The 25,892-nt window shown below is 37.0% G+C and overlaps 1 protein-coding gene across 1 annotated transcript in view; it reads left to right on the top strand.

Annotated features, from left to right (window-relative positions):
* The first annotated feature begins 697 nt into the window (after positions 1-697).
* Positions 698-25,892, top strand: part of LOC113111766 (extracellular serine/threonine protein kinase FAM20C-like) — a 41,675-nt gene continuing 16,480 nt past the window's right edge. The window contains exons 1-3 of the mRNA XM_026276831.1: positions 698-1,999; positions 2,386-2,561; positions 3,578-3,656. Of these exons, the coding sequence (XP_026132616.1) occupies positions 1,482-1,999; positions 2,386-2,561; positions 3,578-3,656 (773 nt within the window). The 5' untranslated portion in view covers positions 698-1,481. The remainder of the gene's footprint in view (positions 2,000-2,385; positions 2,562-3,577; positions 3,657-25,892) is intronic.

The following is a 25,892-nucleotide window of genomic DNA, read 5'->3' as shown; positions in this document are numbered from 1 at the left end:
AGTCAGATCCTCTTTTTATAACTCACAAGGATATCTTAAAGTGATAGGCCCATATCACCCACCAAAAAAAAAAAAAAAAAAAAAAAATCCATCAGGACACAAAAACTGAGTTAAAGTATCATAACTGTAGCTTATACGACTTACACAGTATAGTCCATGTCTTCTAAATTTACGCAATCACTTTGGATAAAAAAAAAAAAAAAACTCTTGACATCAATAAATCGGGTGATTTATTTCACAAAGCCCCTGTCTAAATGATTAGTCATTCTTCTCTTTTGTGTTTCACAGCAGTCATGGGGTCTGGACTGACAGAAGAGTGAACAATGATAAAACAATTTCATTTTTAGGTGCACTATCCAAGCTTCAATGAGCGATCTTTTTTAAGCCGTTATATATTTTACTTAACCCAACAACATACACAAAGATGAACCCGTTGACACTTTTTAAGCATGGGCTATAATTGTACCTCATCTTATTTTGCAGTAGGCTATGACTCTTTGTCAACTCCTCCATGACATGTGCCATGGACAAAAAGAGTTCAGAAATTTTCCACCAAAATAGATGGTATAGAGAGCGGTTACGGTTAGGGCGTGCGTGTTAAGTACATCTTAAAAAGTCATTTCAGACAATAATGGGTAGCAGTGTGTGTTCAGACGCCCTCTTCTTGCACAATTTGACGCTACAGGAAGAAGAGAGCCTGGGCTGTCTGTCCTGCTGTTTTCAAGCTCAGCCAATCCTCTATGCGCGAGGGGCTTCAGCATCGTGATATTTAACACACCCACCCTGAACATCCGACAGAGGTATTTCCTCAGGCGCCTGTCAACCGGCAAGCATCACCTTCACATGAGCTGGATGTTCAATAACAAACGCTAAAACTTTCTCCAAAGATCACGTTTGTCGACGGAAGGAGGTGCGATGCCACACTTTCTCGAAACCTGCCAAGGCTGCCATGCGTCTCGTCGCTTTCAACGCCTGAACAGCCTCTGTTTGTACCGGGTAAGAAGAGCGAATGAACTTGTGCAGCTGTGAAAGCGATCTCGTGCGTTGTCTGAGCAGCGACAGATGTTTTCTCCGCACACGGAGATGGACCGCGGCATCGCGAACACGCACTTCTGTGGATCATTTATCTGACGAGGTTTGACTTCATTATATCTCGCAAATATCCGCAGCTATTAAATGTTCAAATAGACTACGAGTGATTGTGTCGGAGATTGCTCTCGCGACCGACTGAACGTGAGGAATTTAATCGCGAGCGCACGTAAATAACTGGATTATTGTTTCGCATGGATGTGGATGAGCGCTTTGCTACATAAATCCTCCTTTCTACCCTGAAACTGGCAAATGAAAACGAAAACGTTCCATGTGTTCTTCTCATAAAATTGGGAGCCCGTGTTTTATGTACTGTTGGCGATGTAGTGCGCTTGCTCACTTTTATCCCTGCAATTCCAAACAAGTCTTTTCTCGAACAGGAGACCCTGAAGATGATCCTCTTCAGAAAATTCCGCGTCTTGATTCTGATGGTGTTTCTTATAGCTTGCTCGATGCACATCATGATAGACTTGTTACCGAAGCTTGAGAGACGGAGCAGTAGCGCGTGCTCGTGCTCACACACACCGAGCGAAGAGCCGCAGAACTGGGCTAAGCATCGAGCCAAGCCGGGATCAGAGTCCGGCTGGCCTAATAAACACACGCTCAGAATACTTCAAGACTTCAGCAACGAGCCGAACTCAAACCTGTCCTCTCACTCGCTGGAAAAGATCACCGTTGGGGAGAGGTCCGAGGCTTTGAAAAGGTTTGAGCAGTTTACAGGAGACGAGAAGAGGCACACGGCACGGGACTCTGCCTTGAAGAACGCAGCTGTCAAGGGTTCGAGGCTTTCTGCGCTATTTGAGCATCCTTTATACACCAGGCCGTTGCCTACTTTGACTGACGAAGACACTTTATTCAATGTTAACACTGATATAAGATTTGACCCTAAAGCTGCAGAGAACCCAGAGTGGTAGGTTCAAAATCTCCGTCATTTTCTTTCTTTCTCTCATACATTAAGTAGCTACCTACAAGACTCATAAATGCCTACATATGAGACAATTTTTTTCACATTTTCCATCATGTTTTCCACAAGTAATATTGATTTCCTAATGATGATGATGATCATGAGAAGAATAATAACAATAATTTAAAATAAAGTTTTAATAATGTAAATTATTAGGGTAATAATAAAAACGAATTCTTATTTTATTATTGTTATCATGCATTCGTTCTGGAAAATGTACGGTAAATAGCAAAACCTCATGGGGTTCGGAACAACATATGAGACATCCCTGGAATGGCTTATGAAAAATAGCACAACATTCATTGCATTTGGGACATGTTGTCTTTCCGTAGGAATGGGGAAGGTAAAGATGGGGATTATGCTCCTACGGGCGAGATGTCCTCAGACTCCTACCCAAATTGGCTCCGCTTCCACATTGGGATCAACCGGTATGAACTTTACTCCAGGCACAACCCGGTCATAGATGCAATGCTGAAGGATCTGCTGTCGCAAAGAATTACCAGTGTTGGTGAGTCCATATTTAAGATTACACACTAGAGTTAAACGTTAAATGGGAAGGTGATTTGGGGATTTCATGCAGTAGAATTCCTGATTTGAGTGCTTCCTAACAGATTTAAATAGATCTGTTGAATGAAGTTTCTCCAAGATAATGGCTAGACTCTTCCTGCACTCTGGCTGCAGATGCATCAATAAAATTGGACTGAGATTCACTGGTAGTGGATTCCAGCAGGGTAAATGAATGAGAAGAGCGTGCAATTTAGACTTAATCAAACGCCATGCTGTGGAAAAGTATCTCCTGCCGAGCATGCAATATTGTCAAGTAGACTTGTGCTTGATGGGCTGCATTTACGTGAAGCCCCTAGGTCAATATCTCAACTTATTACATGGCTCTCCTGAATATTTGATTCTGATTGGATGATCGCTATATTTTGTGGTCAGAAAAATGTTGTATAATGACCACTGAACTGTATATTTGACCAGTGTCCCTGGCCACCAATCAATCTCACATGAAGTCTGAGCTCTCTGTCTTCTAAGATAATAACCGGTTCACGTCGGGGTCTGGGTTTATTTTGATTTAAACTGACCAGTTTACTTTACAGTACATTTATTCCTTATTAATATACTGTTTAGGGTTTCTAAGAACTCTAGAAGAAGGTTGCATGTTAATCGGTGGTGATAGTAATCTTTAAAAAACTGGAATGGCACAGCAAGCCTCTTAAGTGACTCGAGGCGGTGTCTCCTTGTTTTCCTTCATCTGTTTGTGATTGCCTGCAAATTCGTTGCAACACTAAAAAAGGCCTTATCAGATTCCCTACAAGGATAGCTCTTGTGTCCAAAATACACTTCTTGGTTTTTTTTGTTTATAATCAGATGCAAGACTAGAACCATCTGCAATGACAAGAAAAATCATTTTCTAAATGCTACTTGCATAATGAGTCTTATCTAAAATGGTTCCTTGTAAAAATGTATTTTTAAAAAGTTATTTTCCTGATAAGTTCAGCGTAACTCTTTTTCTCTCTGTAGCAATGAAATCTGGAGGCACGCAGCTGAAGCTCATCATGACATTCCAGAACTATGGCCAGGCGCTCTTCAAGCCCATGAAGTAAGTCACACAGTAACAGGAAAATGTTGATGCAATTGTTCATTTCCCCATGGTTAAAACTTTATGATTGTGTAAACACCTAGAATCTTGATATCGGTGATTTTTGTGTCTTTATCGGTTACTGCTTTTATCTTCCAGGTTTAGAATTCATCTGATTGCCTTATGTGATTTTTTCCTGTTCTATAGTGTTGTCTATACCCTGTTATTAAATCTTCTGATGGATACCATTGTGTGGTGCTTTTAGCTCAGCTGCTCAATTCTATTTGGGTACGTCTGTTATTATAATCGTGTGATAATATGCTCGGATCAGAGCTATTGAAAAAGGATTTATAGTCGTCGGCGTAGTGATCCACAATGCACGGATCATCCCATTTGAAATGTAGGTTACAAAGGGAGGGAGGATGTTTTTTATGGATTTGACAACCCCTCAGCGCAAATAATAGTTGCCTCCCTGTAATTTTCCAGATCTATAAATGGCAGCAAGTAAATCTTTGGTGTCATTGTCAGATTCAGAGCAGCGGCCCCTCCAATCTGCATGCGCCTTAACTATCGGTTTCACAGACACTGCTTATGCTTTCTCTGGCAGATTAGTATTTAATATCTTAGTGGTCTCATTGAGATTCACTCTGTTTCCTCAGTGGTTTTTCATAGCACCGGTTAAAGAGAAATGTATACAGGATGTGGGCCTTGGTGACTGAATCATTACTAATGTGCTGGTTGACCGTATGTCCTGCCAGCTGAGTGCCTTTATTGGCCATGAAGCTGGTGTTCAGACTGCAGACATCCTGTATTCATAAAGACACGGGTTAGCATTGACAAGACTGTATTATGAGATGCTTTTCCATGTCTGAGCATGAAATCGAAGAGTTGATCAATAGTCGTGAATTTAATATAGATGAACGTACAGCATGTTGTTTTTGTGTATTCTCATAATGTTTTCAGAATTAAGGAAGCCAGTGTATAGATGCACGAACGTATCTCAGAGGTCCAGAGATGTTCTTGGTTTGTTCTTGGGAAGTATTTAAGGAGAGATGAGAACAATGGGTCTTTGGTGACAAGAAGCTGATAAATGTTATTAGAGAGAGGAGGTCTGAGCTCAGCCAGTTCCTTCTATAATTAGCACAGACCAACAAAGACACACTCATTTCTTCCAGCCACAAGCTAAACACTTCTCCCCTATCTCGCGTTTGAGATCATCTTTTCTCTTGTGTTCTCCTTTTTCACTGATAGTTTGAAACCCAGGACTTACTCGACCTTCTCTGAGGACAAGATCTCATTGTTTGCCAGCTAGCGCATTGCTAGCATAATCAAAGTCACAATGAAACTTCAAATGTCTTTACTTATCTCTGCCTTTGCTTGTAATTACATTTTGTAAATATTGTTTTCACAAACTGATTTGTCTACGTGCTTTCCATTGCCTTCTCTGAGGAGTCAGCCAAGGACGTGTTCTTGCGACATGTGTGGTTTAGCAGAACACGTTTCTTTCGTTTGATTCATTCCTGCGTGCTCAAATATGCCCCACATTTAGACCTCCCATTATTACTGTACAGCCTGAGGAAATTGCCTAATCAGCTTTAATTCTCTTAATCATATTAGCCGAGAAATAAAAAGGCAGTTCTGTCGTCATTCACTTACCTTCAAATCGTTCCAAGCCTGTATGATTTTCTTTCATCCACTGAGCACAAAAGTATATGTTTTCCACACAATGAAAGCAAAAAGGTGACCAGGGCTGTCAAATTCCAAAAGTAAGAGAAAAACGCCCTTAAAATGGTGAAGGGGATGGTGAAAATGAGAGGTCATATGGTCATATGGTGCTTTTTTTTTTTTAATCGTGGGCTTCACAGCCCATTGTTACCATTTGCTTTTATTGTATGGAAAAATGCAGCCTCAAAACCATGCCTAACATCTTTATTTTTTGATCTACAGAATAAAGAAAACCAGAAAGGTATGGAACAACATTAAATATTTCCTTCACCTTTTCATTTGTAGCGTGTGCTTTTTGGCAGAGGAACAGTGGGCTCCTGAGAACTAGCTAGATTGTTAGATTATTCACTATGAACATTTGGTGAGCACTTTGATTGCTCTCAGGTAATTTTGTCTGGAATTCTTATGCGGTTTGTCAGCTTAAGCATCAGAATTACTTAGGCTATTTAACAGAATTAATGAAACTCTGTGATGAATGGGTGCGTGAGTGGATTAGTGGGCGGACAGATCAGAGGGGACGATAGGTTTTTAAAGAACTTCCACAGTAGGGCTCCTCAAGGTTTAATAAAGAAAAGATACAAAACTCAATGTAGGAGAGGCGAGCTCTTCTAAATGCATCATTGCTCAAGCACTATTTTAAGATAAAGGAGATTTCAATAGCAAACAGACGTGTCTTAAAGGCTGCTCTCTGAGGCATGAAATACTCCAAAATGGATCTTCCTCTGTCCTGAGACATAGAGGCAAAGGGATCTGCTTGTGTTGCTTAACGTCTCCTTGCAAATATCACATGATAAGCGTGCAACTAACACAGATTTTGAGCAGTGGTTCTCAGCTGCTTTTGCTTGAGGAACCGGAAATCCAGTGTTATTTCAAGTAGCAAAATTGATTCTTGTAAAAACCTTAGCAGTAATATACTTAAAATCTAATTTTAAAATGTATGAAAATTACTGTGAGCTGCATAGGTCCAACATTACGCAAAATTGTTCTGATTTATAGGTATCATTTTTGACTGTCTTCATGTTTTGACACAAAATAAATTATCGCTGACATAAATGAAAACTTTTAAATGAAATAGAAATGAAAAATTTATTAATGAAATGAAACTAGAACTTTTTTTTAAACTTAGTGTAGTTTTGTTCTTGGCTTTTCGGGTATATTTGGTATATTAATTTTGTTAGTCTAAATATGGTTAATTATACAATTAATTAAATGTTATTATATATATATATATATATATATTTTTTTTTTTTTTTCGTTGTCCACACCCACCAGCTAAGAACTACTGGAAGAACATCTCACACAGCTGTATGACTTTAAGTTTCAGAAAGATTGAATGAAATGAATCAAATAAATGAGTGTTTGCCTGTTATCTGTCACTCATAAAACCTCCATTAGTGTCGATCCACCATGTAGATGACTGCATCCTCACTTCCTCAGAAACACTGACATGCTTCATCCATAATTAGCTCCTCCCTGGTCACACTAGACGGGATTTTTGGACAAACATGCTGTCATTGATTAAACTAATCTGATGAGTCATTCCGATGCTGCTCCGCTTAGCTGTTTGACAGATGAGAGATGCTAATGTAAAATTTATACTAGAGGTATGGATTTCACCACAGACGGTATAAGGAGGAAGAGATGGACCACTCATGAAAAAATGAAATCTCACTGGTAAATGGAAGTCCCATCCCTCATTTACAAGAGCCAGCTTTTTGATAGTTGTTTACTCTGGAGCATCTCTTTGTTTTATAACCGAAGAAGTAATGCTTTAATACAATATACTAAAATTTTATGTTTGATAAAGTAAATATATATATATAATATAGTTTAATATAATTATTTCACACTATATTTTAAGGTAAAAATCAAACCATTAACTTTACTTTTGTCTCCTAATATGATGCTTATTAATTGTAAGGTAGTTGTTAAGTTTATGTATTAGGTAGGATTAGGGAAGTAGATTGTCATGTAGAATTAATGTTTTAAAATAATAATAATAAACAGACAATATATTAGTAATAATGCTAATAAGAAACTAAAAGTGAGAACTTCTTAAATATATACTTTTTAAAATTAAAGGCAAATCTATTATAATATGTATGCATTACTATAATTCTAAATTATTGTAGGCTAACAATAATTTAAGAAACTATTACAAATTTAACAATTGTATGAGGATACAAATGTTGAACAGCTGCTGAAAAAGAAAAATTGTGATGCATTATCTGTTTTATATTGCCATATCATGCTTAGCAATAATAATAACAGAGAAAACAACCTTTCAAACATAATATGATGATGGATTTTATTCACATCAATCACTTATTGTGTATGTAACTGATTTACTCTCTCCTAGTTATCAATCAACATGTTCACTATAAAAACAGGCAAACAAAAATGTCAGTTAAATTAATGTTTGACATTTGTCACAAAAAAAACATAATATTAATGATTATAAACAAGGTTAATAATTAATGGGATCTAAAGACAATCATAAAACACAAGATGCATGCACAAAATATCTTCATAATCTCTAGATATTAAAGTCAAATTATCCATAAGAAACCATTTTACATGTGGTGAATGAAGTTGAGGTTTGAGGCCTTCTACACCAAATTTCCTTTTATGAATACGGTCCATTTCGATGTGTTTACAGTATAATCAAACAAACAATATTCATAGATTCTCTCTACCCCTGTATTGTTCTGCGCTTGCACAGGGTCATGCAGCCGCGGAGACTCTGATCAGAGGCGCCAGTGCCGCTGCTTCCGTGTCTTGCAGTTTGGTTAATGTTGCATTGATTTTTTAAAAATTCTTTTTAAAAGTTTAATTACAGAAATGAACAAGGTACAATTTGATTCGCCATCTCATTTGCAGTATCAATTGCATGTCGTCAGAAAAAAAACAAGACTTCTTTGCTATTTGCAAATAGTGGCAATATCTGTACCTCAGTATTGTAGTAAATTATAAAACAGTATGCAATAATAACTTACTGAGTGTTCATTTTAATTTTAATTCAAATATTAAATGGACGTCACCTTATTGGGACAATAAAGCCCTTATACACCTACCCTAACCCTACCCGATACTTTATTTTCAACTTTTTGATTGTTTCCTGTTTTTCATTGAAAATAAATGCATTTCTGATGTAATTTGAAAAGGGAGAAAAAATTAGGCAGGTTCGAACCCGGGTTGGTCGCATTAAAAAGAACATGGCAGAAATTTTCACTGAGTATTTCTTTGTCTATCTTTTAACATTTCTTTTAACTGTAGAATCACACAAGAACTCACATTTGGCCTCTGTGCACAGTAAAGTCTGCCTTTTTTAGTTTTGATCTGACTGGTCATCTCAATCATTTTGACTTTGATGAGCATTGTTAGACCACTGAAGCATACCAAAAAATTTACTTTCTAAACGTTTTATCATCCTAACAACAGAATGGTGTATAATGAAGTCCATATGTTATTGGAAATTGCTCTTGACAAACACTTTTTGGAGACTTGATTCTTTTCTATTTCTAGACAGCTGTAGATAGAATACATGTATTATACAAAAAAATGTTCATGAAGGGATGATACCGAGATGGCTGCCGACTTGTTTTAAAGGGAATTTGATTCCACACAGGAGTAAAAATTATGAAAGGCCAGCGGGTATCTGAAGTAAACATCAGTCTAAAAGCTTTTATTTCATAATGCCTTGCAGGAATAAAGCCAAAAAGTATATAAATAAATGCTACTAGCCACCTGCCTGGGAAGTCGTATGTTGTGCAAACTTTGGAAACTTTTTAAGGAGTTTGCTATACCATTAACTTGGGCTGGACTGGCACTGAAAATAGCCTAAGCCCAGTGCTGGCCCATCACAACCCAAAGCAAATAATAACACACTAAATGTATCATTTATGCATATAATAAAAACTACTGTCTTCTATACTTTCTAGTTTGTATTGATTTTGTACTGTGTGTGAATTTGCAGCGCAATTAAATTACACAACAAATGAAAAAATCCATAAAGCTGAAGTGTGTAATTTTTTTTATGTTTGAAGACGTTTTATAGATTTATATACATACGTAAATTTTATGCTGACTTCTGACAAATTTTAATACTTGTGTCCAGTAGCTGAGTGGATGAAGTGACTTAACCTGTTCATCTAAAAAAGACCTGGTTCCATTAATATGTCTTTAAGCAGTTTGTTTCTGCCATTTAGTAGCCACAGGATCTTGCTGAAAGCATCTTAGTTATTCATGTGGTTTATACTGATAGATTCACAGTCACAGAAGCATGTGCTTTAGGGTTTCTGTCATAATTTATTACTGTCTGAATGCTCTGAGGTTTTGTGTATCCACAAGGTTAATGATATCTACCCTCACAGTAAAGTTTCCACAGATCTGTTCCTATCCAAGATATGACTCCCATGACAAAGTCTTCCAGAGTACAGAGAAGAGCTTACTCTCATTTATAATGCTTCTGCTTAGTTCTTATCCTGTCTTTGTCAAGGCCTTTGGCAAGACTCGTAAAAAAGGAATCATATCAGCTTAATGCACCATGAAATTCCAAAACTGCTTGTAGCTTTAAATCATTTATTTTGTTAGTTTTTAGTTGTGATTATGGCGTTCATGTATAAGAGAGAGGTAATCGATCTGACCAGTACTGATATTTTATGATATTTTTTTACTGAATTGAAAAGTGATGCTTCAATATTGAGACCACAGATAAATGGCATCAATTTGTGGATCTCTAAAGATTTGTGCAAAAAAATGCCATTGTGTTTAAAACATGACTTCATATGTGAAATAACTTAATTTCTTACATCCATTTATTTTCAAGTGAGAAACGTAACATTTTTAAATGAAAATATAATGGAATAAATTGTTTTGCAGTACAAATGGTCACAAATGTTTTTTTCTTCTGGAATTATGTCTAATGGCTAACGTCATTGCATAGGAAACAGTATCAACACCCCCTTGCGATTGCAAGTGAGTGTTTTATCAACATGATCAAAAATAAAATGGCTATTTCCAGACAAAGCATTATGAAATCATTTACGTACAGTTTGTGATGCAGGAGCAGTCAGATCTAGTACCGCTTCATCTTTCAACAAATGTTTCTTTTTAAATTCTCAGCGACATTGTGCCTCGTTTACAAAACAAAATACTGCGATCAATCCTCAGAACACGATCCGGGATGCCATTAAAAATAAACTATCCACTTGTTCCTTATGCTGGTATCCTTCTGATATCTGTACAAAGACACCAACGATCTGTTAAACCAAATGTGTCAAAGCGAACATTCTTTCATTCTATTTGTCCTATTGACAGACTCGAGCGCATGGACTGTGCCAGAAAGTGAATGCACATCTCTATACTCTATCCAGCAGAGATGCTCACAAGTCTCTGAGCTAGAGTCCAAGTCAAGTCTCAAGTCTCTGAGCTAGAGTCCAAGTCAAGTCTCAAGTCTCTGAGCTAGAGTCCAAGTCAAGTCTCAAGTCTCTGAGCTAGAGTCCAAGTCAAGTCTCAAGTCTCTTTATTATATTAAGTCTCTGGTTATAATAAATGTTGCATCACGTACAGCGACCCATCCAAGCTGCTTAGAACACTGCATAGCTATATATAAGGAATTCAAAGCATGTAATATGTTATTATGACAACTCTATTTATTAGCATACAATATCAACTTTGATTTTGGTATAAAATCAGTGTAAACAGGCTATTGCAACATGACAAAAACACCAAGAATGCTTTACTTTTAAGTTAATATCTGTATTTTGCATTTATGGATTCAGTAATGGCCTTCTGTCTGTCCTGGCTGTATAGCTGCACACCTCTTGTCTGGCTTAAGAATGAACAAAGCTACGCTGACTTATGTTATTCATACAATACCTACTCACAAATAAACATCAAAAACAAAGCCGGCTGCAATGAATTTCTGTGCAAAACAGCTTTTACTACAAACACTTCAACACAAGAACATTGTTATCACACAAGAACATTTTGATAGAGAACCAAAAATATTTAAAGTAGATAAAATTAGAATAAATAAAATGGAAATGTCTACATACTATTACTACTGTAAACTTTGCAAATAGGACATCACCCTCTTCAAGTCAATGAACAATAACAAAGTGGGCTGCAATGAATATCTGTGCAAAACGTCATGGCTCCGCTCCTACCCAATGACAGAGGCACGCAGGTTTTTTCCACTGGAGTACTCACGTGAAGGATGCGTGCACAACTAATAACTAATATCATCACGCTATAAAGGGTTGGCCTGCGCTGGGTGCGCCCCTCCCCCTATAACTGTTCTGTCTCGCGGAGGAGCTCATTTGTGTGCATCTGTATGAAACACGCGCTCTGAAACACGCATAGGAAAAAAGAGCGACAGAAAGAACGGCTCCCCTCCAGCCGTGACTCGGCTCCCATCGTTCATGTTTATGAGCCGTTCAAAAGAATCGGTTCGCTCGCGAACGTCACAACTCTAACAGCGAGCTCATCTGACGTTTACTAAAAATTAACATTGTTCACGAGTCCCGGAGCTCGAGTCCGAGTCGAGTCTGAAGTCTTTCGAGGACGAGTCTCAAGTCGAGTCTGAAGTCACTGTTTGTGCGACTTAAGTCGCACTCGAGTCCGAGTCTCAAACTCGAGTCCCCATCTCTGCTATCCAGTGAAGACAAGATAGCTGTAGTGATTGTTATTTCTATGATTTAGTTTTTGATGGAATCAGAGAGCTCTCTGACCCTCCATAGACAGCACAAAATTATTATGATCAATGGACAGAAATGTAGCAAGAACGTCTGTAAAATAGTCAATGTGACATCAGGGGTTCCACCATAATTTTATGAAGCTTTGAGAATACTTTTTATGCACAATGAAAACAGTAATAATATAATTTATTCAGCAATTCTACTCCCTGAGTCTTCCACAATTTTGGAGAGTACTCCAGAACATTAATCAACATAATCAGTGTTGGGGGGTTACGTTTTCTAGTAAAAAACTGAAACACACAGCTTGTATCAAATGCTAAGTTATCTCAGGGCATGTTTTACAGCTAATCTCGGTACATTAGTGGGATAAGAAGAGAGATTAATTGAGAAATATAATGATAGGCTCTACTGGGTGATTAACTATCATCATTTTCCCAGATAGTGTATAGATTTTTAGGCAGTCTATTATCTCAAACAGCCTGAAAAATAGTGCATTTAGCTGACGTAAATGGTAAAGAAATCTCCCCGGGGGAGTATACCCCTAGACCCCACTAGGTTTGGGCTAAGCCCCAAATGTTTACATCGTCTGGCTCCGCCCCTGTTCCTGGAAACAGTGTTTATGCAAATGTTTGTGCCGAGGTGACGCCACCTTGCACCTTAGATCCAAAATCTGCTTGATTAATTAAATGCTTTGTTATAAATGAGGAGGACGTTTTAGCTATGAAACTTGTAGGTCATTTTAATGGCACAACGAACTCCTTTATATCTTTATAGATCAATGCGAATTAGATTTCTCATGTCATGATACCTTTAAAGGCATATGATGGGGGGATAAAAATGTAACACACAGTAGGAATGACCCGGCGATGCTATTCTCTTTGCTCTTGATCTTTCACTATGAAAGTCTATGGAGAGGAGCAGAGAGCTCCCAATGCAGAGGCTTAAGAGGTACAAAGCACTGTGCTTTTCCTGGATATGGCGAAGTGCTTATCACCTCACAAACAAGTATCTGCAGTAATCCTAAAAGAGGCAGAAGGAGAAATATAAAGAATGGGAAAGAATAAGCGAGAGGGTGGGAGTCCGCCTGCTAACACAGATTATTTGTGGGCATTTGAATCCAAGGCCAGTTACATCATTTATTTTGTCTACCCAGCCTTACTTTTACTCCAGCACAAGTGAGAAGAAAGTAAAGAGGAAAGTCAAGACCATTCTGCCGAGTGGTCCACATCCTCCACAGATCAACTCTTGTCTGAAAGCTATCCCAGAGTTGCAAAGAGAAAACGGAGTGGCTCTCATTCAAAGCTAAGCTGTAGAACAGATGTCCTCAAAGCTTCGGTTGAGTTCATAAGCTGTAGCGCACTTTGACGAACTACGCAGCTTCACAGAGTTAGTATTGTGTTCTCGGTTGTCCCCCAGTTGGTGCATTCTGTTGTCCCCCCAATTATCTCTTAAATTCAGCATTATGTTTCAGATACTCTAGGACATTCAGGGCCAATTAGAGAGTTTGTCCTACTGAGAAGAGGTAAAATCATGCATATAACACCTGTGCTGTTATATAATTAAGAGTGACAATAGAGAATTTAAACAACTGTGAACACAGTATTTTACCTCGTGCCTCATTATTAGCTAATTATTCCCCGAGGTGCTCGACTGACAGTAACTACAGGTCATAAAATAGATCTGCCTGTGCTGTTGTGTTCTTGGTGGCCGCATATATGCTCCTCTGCTTTTAAAACTATACCAACAGACAGACACTAAACAACAGAGATTAACTGATGTAAAAAAATAAAATAAACAGCCAACTGAAAAAAGAAATTGCCAATTATAATAAAAAATTATACAAACTTTAGACCAAAACAATCTTCTTTTAAAAATATATTAATTTATTTGAAATAGAACCTTTTTGTAACAATTTTGAATTTATATTAGATTCAGATCATTTAAATGGTCATATGATGTTGCTAAAAAAATATATATATTTTTTGTATTTGGTGTAATGAAATGTTTTTATGCAGTTTAAGGCTCAAAAAACACATTATTTTCCACATAATGTATATTATTGTTTCTCCTCTATGCCCTGAAACGCATCGATCTTTACAAAACTCATCGTTCTGAAAAGTGAGGTGTGCTTTGATTGGCCAGGTATCCAGTGCGTTGTGATTGGCTGAATGCCTCAAGAGGAAATGTAATGCACCTTAACATTGTGATGCCGTGTGTGCCTGATGGGGTAGGATAAAATGTCAGGACACCGGCGTGATGAGACAAAACCTGTGGAGAGATAATCACTTATACTATCTTTTTATGCGTTGGATTGTGTATCGTGCTGCATAAAACATAAAACCATATCTGCATTTGTGATCGGAGAAATGACAAACAACAAGCTCTAATAGTTACTCTAGACTGCTCAAAACTCACGTTTGAATCATCAGTGGCAAATCCTTTACATATGAAAACGTACTTACAGACTGTGTCAGAAGTGCAGGACTGTCTTTGCAAAGCTGGAACTGCCCCACTTTATAAAAACAGACACCGGCATTGTAGGCTACTCTATCAGGAAACAGTCCATGTCCTCCACAATATGCGCTGCACACATCTGAATATTTGGGTTGGACTGTTCTGGTACAGTATTGTAAATACAACTTAACCACTGATTTCTAGTTGTGTCCTCTTTTGGAAGGCCAAAAAAAGTAGCTTTGTGTCCACAACACAGCGTCTCCACAACATGGTGTCAGCTTCAACAGCGATACTAAAAGTTACACTTCTTTCGTTGCGTGAACATTTGGACGGTGTTATGCAAATCTTCCCACATCGTGACAAAGACATGTGGGGGCGTGTTCGAATGAGCCATTTTAGGAGTGGTTGAATCTTAATTTTGATAAAGAATATCTCTTTGGATTTGAGATTTTAGTCTTTGCAACTTTACAGATCTTCTTTATGCACAAGATCTTGTTAACACTCCAAAGAGAAAGGAAAAATTTAAATCGCGTCATATGAACCTTTTAATCATATGCTAGGAAGAGACATCATTTCCAGTGGGCAACAGCACAAACATCAGTATTAGATATGGATTTTAAAAGTTGGAGTGTGCTGTAAGTTTCTCATTCAGTCTTTTTTGATTAAATCATACATTTAAACTGAAAGAAAGAAAATAAAGTAAACTAAACCTCAGTCCCTCACTGTGCAATGGATGACTTTAGCCGTTTTATTTCCATCCTGAGAGGTCCCATCCTGTTCATTTGATCGCCAACTCAAAATGAATAAAATGTAAGTGGCTGAGCTTTTCCAGAGCATGTTTTTTTTTTTAAGTCTGCTAAAAGTGCTTCCTTAAATCACAACTCAAATATATTGAAATCTAGAAGTCAAAGAGTTCAAATGGTACTGAATAACAGGAATGACCTAACAATGGATTAACATCTGTTAAAACTGAAGGAGTGACATTTGTCTGCCTTTTAACCCAAGGGGTAGTTCTAATGGGCTGTTAGACTGGGAGATGTAGGCTAATGACTGAACAGCACTAGAGCAAAACAGCTTGCAGGAACGCATCGATCTGTTTACTCAGGAATGCAGAAATAGGCAATAGACCTGAGAAAACATGTGACCCCATTTGTGGTGCAGCATATGCAAATATGAGCTTTGGAATCATATTTTTTTTGTTGATGCACGTGATTTTGTGTCTAATCTCAAATCATGCAAAAGCAACTGAAACTGAAGCAAATCATTGCTAAGTTGGAGGATTCAGAGGATATGGCTTTGTCATGCAGAGAAGTTTTTCACATTTAGACACACCTTCACATTGGCCAACACCCAAAAAGCTCTCTTTTAGAAACTGTCTAAAAGTTCTCCATAATCCCTGTCTCCACAAACACAGTCCCTTCTAAAACATCGGCCTAACCAACCCACATTATATAAGCCTAATGAATCATACCGAGGGTAAGATGTATGAAGTTCTTTGTGGGGTCAGAAAGTAGGTGAAAACACACACCGCAAGCTTATATCACAGACAAACACTTTTCTGTATGCATGCACATATATAGAGAGAGCGAGATGCAGGATATTGCTCTATTGTCTACCCTTCCTCTATAATCTATATAGCCTGTAATCTATTCGCTCTTCAGAAAGACAATATGCCACGTACTGAACTCCACCAGTTGGACTGCTGAGGATTTCAGGGCTTACAGCCTAGCAAATGTGTTTTTGGGTGTTTTTTTTCTTTACTTTCCCCTGTCTTTTGTGTCTATGCTCGGGGAATTATGAAGGGAACTTCTACATAGCTGGAAAATATGAACTCTTCAAACCAAAAAAAAAAAAAGGTAGTTAATCCAAGCTTTCTCTCACAAACCGTTTTTTTTTTTTCTTCTCTCTATAAAACATCTCAGACAGTTCCTATAAATGTTTAACGATTTCAATTCTGGCACTGCTTTCCGCAGTGTGGCTGATATGTTTCCTATTGTGCCACAGCCAGCTACTGGATCCCATGTTCCCACCACACGGTCAATAGCATGTGATTTAAATTGAATTTAACCGTATTTTGACCCTTAGACCAAAGCTAGATTTATTGTGTGAGATCTCAAAAGTACAGAAGCCTTTGTCTCTTTTCATCTGTTTTGATTTAATTACAGTTGTCTGCCTTTCTTCACGACAACAACAGAATCAAATAAACCAGGAATTTACCACATTCAATACAAGTTAAGTTCATTTGTCTTTATTCGTGGCATAATGTAGATTATTACAAAAAAATGTCCCTGCTTGTCTGATTTGTCCCTCATTTTCTTTAAAACAAGCCAGTCTGTAAATATAGAATACTCACTATTTCAAAAGTATAGTCATAAGACGTGAAAGATGTGTTAACATTATTTCTGTGTGAAAAAATCACTTTCTTATACCTTATCTTAGTTTTTTTTATGACAACATAGCACCTAAAACCCTAAAATGACAGTAATAAATAAATAAAAAAATATAAAAAATATTAGTGCTTTTATATAAGCTTCTGATTTGTGCTTTTGGCCACATTCATTTCCATTTTCAGTTGTCTCAGTTTGGCTTTTTCTTGAAAAAAATAAGTGACAAATCTAATATTACAAATACTGTTGAATCGTCTTAACTTGCATTGAACCAGAAATGTTACTTTTAAAGCATTAACACTCCTGGAGAGGAAGCCCTTGTGTTTAAGTGAGGAGCGAAAGCAATGACTGCGAACACTAGTGTTAGTTTAACGCTAGACTGTTATAACCAGGGCTGGGTCTTTTCTTGCCCTTTAATTTATAGAGCTCTGCTTATCAACTCTCGCTTTACTTTTCCACCCACTAATTTACCTAATTTCATGGTGGGATGCTTACCACAGACTCAGGGAGTTTTCCTCCTCCCTGTTCATTGCTTACGGCTGCATTTTACCTGGGCATGATGTTTGTATGGGGGCTGGAAGGAATACTAAAATATTACTCTGGATAAAAGAACTGCAATTGTGATGTGTTTACTTTTCAAACAGAGAGTAATCTAATGTGGGTTTACAGAGAAGAGGTTTGCATTAGTCTAATTCAGGTAGTCTGTTAGCTGTATGGCAAATTATTGTTTGATCTAAAAATATGCATCAATTAAATATAATATTGCATTCAACCACTTTTGCCACTATCCTATTAAGAAATTACATTTTAATTACCCTTCGCTGATTGAAATGCAATAAAAATTACATTTAATACGTGCAAAAATATGACTCATTTTCAGTACTGAGTTGCAATGCGACTCATAACAAATCTGAATGCATTAATATGGTAGTTTATGCATTTTATTATAGGCCAGATTTAAACACTCAAGTTTATGTAACGAGGGGTCTCCAGCTATCCACCAAAGGGGTCAGTGGTCTCAGAAGTTTGAAGAACCCTGCTCTACAGTAAATGATTTAAACAAATACAACAAAGTGATGCTGCTTTTGCAATTAAGAATGAGAAAATAAGAAAACATGTTGGGCACAAGTCAGGCCTTGCCAGCACAGTTGCCACCAACAGCCATACCAGACTGCAGCAGTATAATTACTCTAATTGTCTCTGCAATAAATCTGAAGCCAGACATGAAAGAATTCAAGGAACATCTTTAATTATACGCACTGGGGACCAAATAAGCACTTAGCTACTCAAAGATGTTTTATATAGAATTTATCTAGGGAACGTTTGATTTTAAAATATTGGGAGGAACGCTTCAGAAATGGTGTCTCTTCGGTTTGTTGACGTGCCGAAGCTTACTTCAAAAGACCTGTTAAAACAGTGGCAAACGAGGAGACTGTTTTTCCACGTCTTAATCATTTCCCATCACTCGAAAGCTGATTGATTTTGCATTCGGAGCCTTTCCTGTACAATATGTTGTTGTCATCAAGAATTTCAGTGTGTGACAGGTCAAACAGTAATTAAGTGGTGCATCAAAAAATGGATCTTGAGGGTTTTTTCCCCCCGCAGCAGGACAGAGGAGGCTCTGATGCAGGTGCAGTGTGCTGCTGGCTATTGTCTGCCTTCTGATTGCTCCCCCCCAGGGCCTGGGGAATAAGGAGTGGGTGTTGACTGCCTGCCTATGGGAAATGCACACTGTAGCAGAAAAAGGAGACAGCAGAGGTGGAGGCTGTAGTTTGGTTTCAAAACCTAGTGAGCTGACTTGCTGTCTACATAGGCAGTCAAGTCAAGTTAAGTCACCTTCATTATATAGCGCTTTAAACAAAATACATTGCGTCAAAGCAACTGAACAACATTCATTAGGAAAACAGTGTGTCAATAATGCAAAATGACAGTTAAAGGCAGTTCATCATTGAATTCAGTGATGTCATCTCTGTTCAGTTTAAATAAGTCATAAAAGACTCATTTAAACTGCTCTACTTAAAGGGATAGTTCACCCAAAAATGAACATTTTGTCATTAATTACTCACCCTCATGTTGTTCCAAACCTGTAAGACCTTCGTTCATCTTCGGAAAACAAAAATTCTGATATTTGAATTTTGACCCGCCCATTGACAGCAAAGATCCTAACACGATCAGAGCACAGAAATGTATGGTAGCAAGGACATTGTTTAAATAATCCATGTGACATCAGTGGTTCAGCCGTAATTTTACGATACTACGAGAATACTTTTTTGTGTGAAAAGAAAAAAATTCAACAATTATTTAAATGCAATTTGTGTACATTTTACATGGTCCAACCCGATCTCATGACAGTTTGTACATATTTTACTAGGTGGCTAATTTATATGAATTTGTACAAATGACCACACCTAAACCTACCCTCACAAAAATTATACAAAATCATGATTTACAGTGCATATATATTTTATGAGCACATGCATTCTCTGTGATCAAGCCCATGATCAGACGATTGCATATTGTCATATAACACAATGCTCTACCAACTGAGCTATACGAAACACAAATTATGATGCAGATAAAAGAGTACAAAATGTCCTGTTGCCAATTGGGGTGCATTTCAGGGATTTGGACAAACAAATCTTTTCCACTCAGTTGAAATGTCTTATCGCATGGATTCCTATTGACATGACTGGATTTCAATATTGTGAAATATTATCTTGGAACCTGTTGGGCACACAGCTATGATGTCCTAAAATGCTGCCTCAAAGGCAGCTCGCTAGGTTTTGGAGCAAAACACACTTTGACATATAATAGTGTGATTATGTTATATTGAGAACACAAAACTGAGTTTTCTTGTCATAAACACTACAACCAAGGCCCCTTGTATGGGTCTTTCACAGCAGTGACAGTTTTACCGCTGCTGCCAGAGCATCAAGGACAGGAAACAACAGAACTCCTTCTGCAGGCAGATGTTTCTTCCATTCTCAGCGTGGCCTCAGTAAATCCCTCTGGGCAGAGTAGCCAAGCTGTTTACAAGGAAAATAGAGAACAGCATCCCAGCAGAAGAGGAAATGCCTTTTACTCACATTTGCTCTTCTGATTTATTTCTGCATAGCTGAAACTAAGGTTGACTCCGTCCTGACCTGAGCTCTTGAGCTCAAAACTCTTGAAATGTCGATAAATGTCAAGTGCTTGAACCGAAGCCCGTTGACAGGGTGTTACAGAAAGAAAAAGCATTTAAACATTCTGCTGATTTCCGTGTATTTTTTTGCCGCAGCATTTCTGAATCTACATGTGGAGGGCAGTATTGCTGTCCTCCGAGCAGTCATCACTGAATAATGTATTTATAGTACATGTAGTTAATTAATACCACTCAGTACTAAAATGAATAATTAAAGTAACAAGGACATTTTAAAATAAAGTGTAAGCGAAAATGATAAACAAATCAGCAGTTTTGCAGAATATGACATTTTCGTGTGTGAACTTTAAAACTGTCAAAGGGGTGCATTATAGACATCGTAGATATTATATTTTCAATGAACAGGAGGTACATTGACTTTATAGTCATGAAACCTATTTTAAAATCAAGAAAAAAAATGCTTTCTCTAACCTAACTTCACTGAATATTTTGAAAATATTATTAAACATTTATAATGGTTCATTCATTTATTCTACCTTCCTCTGGCTTAAGCAGTAGTTTAAGATCTAACAAAGCAAAGCAAAGCAGAGTAAGTTATTAGGAATATTATTTAAAATATGTGTTACTTGATTTCCTGTCATTGACGTTGTCAAGGTTAAATACTTGTATTTTGAAAATACATTATTTTATATTTTCCTGAAATAAAAAAATGAAATATAAAAATCAAGTAATCCTTTATTATTAGTCATAATATAATATCAATATGTTATTCATTTATTCTTACTGACAGCATTTAATGAATATTATAAATATGTTTTGTCTTACTAAAAAACTACACATTTTTGTTGTTGAGGCCTGCGTCCCAGCGAGAGGTCTGCTCTATGTATTTTCAGTTTTGTATCTGATGCCAAATTTGCCTCTTAACAGCATCCCTCTATTCTCCACACCCGCTCTCTCTCTTCCCGCCCAGAGGGATATCTGTGCCTTCCGAATGACCATCCCCTCCGGAGAGGTTTTTTCTTCTCCGTTTCTCTCCCGCGTCCCACTCGCCCATGTCTCGCTTTCTTTCTGCCCTCACGCTGCGCTCTGGCCTCGGATCCTGTCCATTAAGCTGTTTCCAGCAGCTCTGTAATATGAAGGAATGGAGTGCCCTCGGCACCCTGACATTCTGACTGTGTCATCATTAACCTGCCCGTCTGTGTATCTGCCCTCCGCGGGGCTTGCGTTTGCTGCATGGCTGAGGCGAGCGCTGGAATGGCACAAATTATGTGCTTTTTATTAGACGCTGGGGTTATCCTATTAAAGGGAAGGTAGAGTGGGCTGGGATACGATATTCAGTGTAAAGCGCCGAAAAGCTCTCTGAATGCGGTCTAGAGATAATCCCTACCTTCACAACGCAGACGTGTGCTTTTCGAAGCCATTTTTCCATGCACTTATACACACACTGATCCAAATACACCAAAAACTGCCTTCTGAATGTACTGTAGATAAGGAATATAATTATTGACATGGTATCTGCTTAGCATTGTAGATTTTGGCAGCTCACATATTTTAATAATGATCTAAGACTTTATATACTGGAGTTTACACAGTAAAAAAGAAAAAGATATTGGACTGCATTATTAAGGATTGTATGCAGTGGTAAACATGGTAAAAATATTTTTAATAAAAATAGCCAAAATATTTAACAAATATATTTAATATATTTACTTTCAGAGCTTTGTTAAGTCAACCAAAAGAATTCTAAGCCTTAAGGTTTTTGTTGTGATTAATGTTATTAATTTTTGTACTATATTCATTATCTGATCTTTACATTTGTGTTTTATAAAGTTTTCTATTTATTTTATTATTATTATTTGTTTTACCTGATATAGTAAATAAAGCATGTAATTATTATTCATAAATGTGCTTTTTATTTTTATTTTAACATACATTTAGTTCTTGGTTATAGAAAATGATAATAATAATAATAATAATAATAATAATAATAATAATAAAAACAGCAAGTTCTTTAACTTGTATGTAGGAACAGTTGATTTCTTTATTTTATTTAAATAATAATTTTAACATTCATTTAGTTATTTTTGTTAATAGTGTATAATAAAAGTAATTATAATAATTATAATAAAGTGTCCTGACAACATTTTAATAATTAAAATAAATTAATAACTAAATAAATATATAAATATTTTAAAATATTTTCATTTTACATTTGTGTTTATTAGCATTTTAAATCAGCATTTATTTACTTTGCTGTCCTGTGTTGTACTTTCTATTGAAACAAGAAGATGAGGTGGAACTAATGAAGTGCTCATCCTTCTGAAAATAGCTATACTATTTAATAAATGAACACAGTGATGAGGACGTGTACATATTTTTTCCATAATTCTTTTGGAAATTTGCCAAATTTTCTGCAGATATCTACAGGCACAGATTTCATGTAAGTCTAGTTATAGTAAAATGTCTAGTTGATTCATCTTGTGTAAATAATCATTCTTTAAATGCTTACTCACACACACACACACACACACACACACAGCAGCTTATGACCATTAGGCTGTTGGAATTTTAGACATTCCTGGTAATGCCCTCTTTGAGAGGAGTGGGAATATGGGATATAAATTATGTAAAGCCTTCTGAGATGCTCTATCATATCCCGCTGTTTTGCTTTTGACTGTGTTTTACTGCATACTCTGTGTTGTTTTCCTGTCACAAGATAACACCTAATGCTGCGGACTGAAACTCGCCTCAGTAAAAGGATTTCCCAGAGTTCCCTCCTACTGTAAGACAAAGGCTGATGAGGTAGCTTATTTGCAACAATAAAGTAAACGTCCCCTTGTAAAGTGAAGAGTTGGCCGTCCCCTGAGCATTTAGTCTGCTGTTTCCTGGGTTAGCATTAGCATTGTTTTCCTGCAGTAACTGCCTTTGTGTTCTCGGCTGCAGGCTTTAGTCTGAGGAAAGACAATTAAGGTGTGCTACGTGCACTGAGAGCCAAATCCAAAATGGAGGACTCAGCCTGACTAATTAGTGGTAATTGCTGTATAGGCAAAGCAATTTGCTTGTTTTCTTTACAGTACTGTAAGTCATACATCTAAAGATGTGGCTTTCCTTTTAAGGCTTTGTGCAAGATACCAGGAGAATGATAACACTTAGGATTGTTTTAGAGGCAACAGTGATTAATGGGCTTTTGTATTCATTGTCTGATCCTTCCATTTGTGTTTTAGAAATATGAAATGTTAGCTTTTTTTATTCATTTCTTTTTACCAGTAGCTAGGTTGGAACACACTGAAAGATAGATTAATCCTCTGATAGATTTTACAATGGATATTGAATGTGAATTAAAATAGTTTTTTTTTAAATTAAATTAAAATTTAAGTTAAAGATGGCCATGTTTGCTTCTGTTTTAGAACACTTGATGATTATCTAATCAAAATTACAAAATATGTTACTAATGGGCAAAAGCGCAGTGCTTCATCTAAAACAACTCACAGGTATCACACACACACACTGCCTTCAGCTTGAGTGGTGGTCTAAAAAAGTTGATTTAATCACCGAACAGGCAAACATTTATTTCAAGAAGAGAAATCGTAATCTCTATTATTGCCCAGTAAATGAAGTGTACTTTATTTTAATCACAGAAAGACAAATGTGAATGTACATTCACAATGATTTAGGACCAATATAATGTAGTTTAATGGAAAACTAATTGAATGGCATTCTGTGGCATGGATTAAAACCTGCGTCTGAAGTTTCCCGCTCTGTGCAATGCGCAGCCTCATGTGTCAAAACAAACAACACGAGGTGTCAGTGATTTCCGCCTCTGGAGGCCACTCTCGAACTGTATAATGACAGCGTACCTTCTCAGCCGCTCCAACAATGAATGTACTTCAGAAACACTATCGCCATGGCTTTTTGCAGATAGCCGATAGTCGATAGATAGCAATCGACTATCGGTGCCGATTAATCGGCAAAACCGATACATCGGTCGACTTCTAGTTGCATGGATAGGGGAGTACACTTTTTTTAGGAGTACACTACCATATAGATGACCTCAAAGCAAAATCTAAAAGCCATAAATTGATCATTTTGCTATTTCATGGAGCCTGTCAAAACTGTTTAGAGAACGTTTGGATTGAGCAGTAAATGTGTGTAATGTAGTGGAGTCACTACTGTCAAACACAAGATAAAAAAGTGTATATATACAAGATTGTACCAGATACTGAAGTCAACCATTAAAGTGGATTGAAATATGTTAAGAAGAAAAAAATATTTTTATTCAGATCTGTTTGATGAGAATCGCAATAACCTCATTATACTTATTTTCAGTTGAAAATGAAATGCTTTTAACATTGACCCAGTCAGGGCTTTCTTCTATTTATATAACCAACATAAAGGACATGTTTGTCTAGAAAAGCATATCTGAGCACCAGAAATCAATGAAAAATACTCACTGCTCCCATGGGTCAGTTGTAATTATAAATGACAATGGCAGATGTCTTTTCTTGCAGCTGGAAAGCAGTGGCAGAGATGGAGCAGTCAATTCCAATTAAGCAGAGGTGCTTGGAACTCTAATATTGCACAAACTTGACATGACCCATAAGCAGGAGCGGGGTCATGGGGCACAAATTCCACCAAATTGAAGAAAAAACTGCAGTTTTTGCAATATATTTAAATAAAAATGGTCTTAAAATAAGTAGCAACTGACAACTGACAGCAGATGTTTGATATTTAAACTTTATTGGTCATGCTGACAGATGTATTAGCACTGTGATTCACAGATTTGATTCTCTTGTTGTCACCTGGTTTTATGACCATTATTCTTGGTTAACGTTCACTGTCACGTCTGATTTTAGGTCATTACAAATCATGTGCTCCATCTCACCATTACATCATTAACCCACCCTGAGGTTTTTACGTCCAAGCAGAAAGTGATAAAGCTTGGTAATAGAGACTGATAGGGTCAGAGCCTTGATCATGGATACATGGCTCTATTTCACAGTGCACGCTACCAGAATTCAGCCCTAACATCAAAGGTACCTGAGGGCAGCATTCATGGCCGAACGGCTCATAGACCTGCCCTTAAATGATATACGTTTATGTTTAAATGGCCAAAATAAATGAATAAAGGAGTGAGGGTTTTGATTCAGTGAGGTCGGCCAGCCAATGAGAGAGGCATTCCCGTCAGCGAGAGAGGAGACGAACAGACCTGCAGGGCAGAGATAGCAGCCATTTGTCTCTGACTCTTAGGCCTGCGTGGATCATGGAATTGCAGTACACTGCCTCTCAAGGATGATACTAGGCCGTGTATGAAATAGGAAATCGTATTTTCAAGCCCATTTTTTTTAATCAAAGGCTTTAATTAACTGGGACATCTTAAATTTGAGAAATGAAATAAGACCAAAATAAGAATCTAAGACCACCAGTATAACATTTTGTGATTTCAGAGGATTGTGATCCAGTGAGGGTCAGTTTATTGCCACGGTATTGCCAGTATAATCTTGTGATAAAATAAATATTTAATATAAAAAAATAAACTTAATTTGTTAATATGACCCATACAACTGTTATATGAAAATCTTGTTGCAGTCAAATTAAACCACATATATCAGTATTAGTTAATCGCTAAATGTCATTTTGCATTATTGACACACTGTTTTCCTAATTAATGTTGTTCAGTTGCTTTGACACAGTCTGTTTTGTTTAAAGTGCTATATAAATAAAGGTGACTTGACCTGACTATTATTTTATATTATATTTATTATTGTATTTTAAGATTTCTTAAAATGACCCATACAATTGTCATTTGCAAATACAAATGCCTTATTGCAGTCAAATTAAACCACATATATCA

Source organism: Carassius auratus, chromosome 12, assembly GCF_003368295.1.
Source record: "Carassius auratus strain Wakin chromosome 12, ASM336829v1, whole genome shotgun sequence".
Classification (NCBI taxonomy): domain Eukaryota; kingdom Metazoa; phylum Chordata; class Actinopteri; order Cypriniformes; family Cyprinidae; genus Carassius; species Carassius auratus.
The sequence above is the reverse complement of the archived record's forward strand: the minus strand, read 5'-3'. Positions and strand labels throughout refer to the sequence as shown.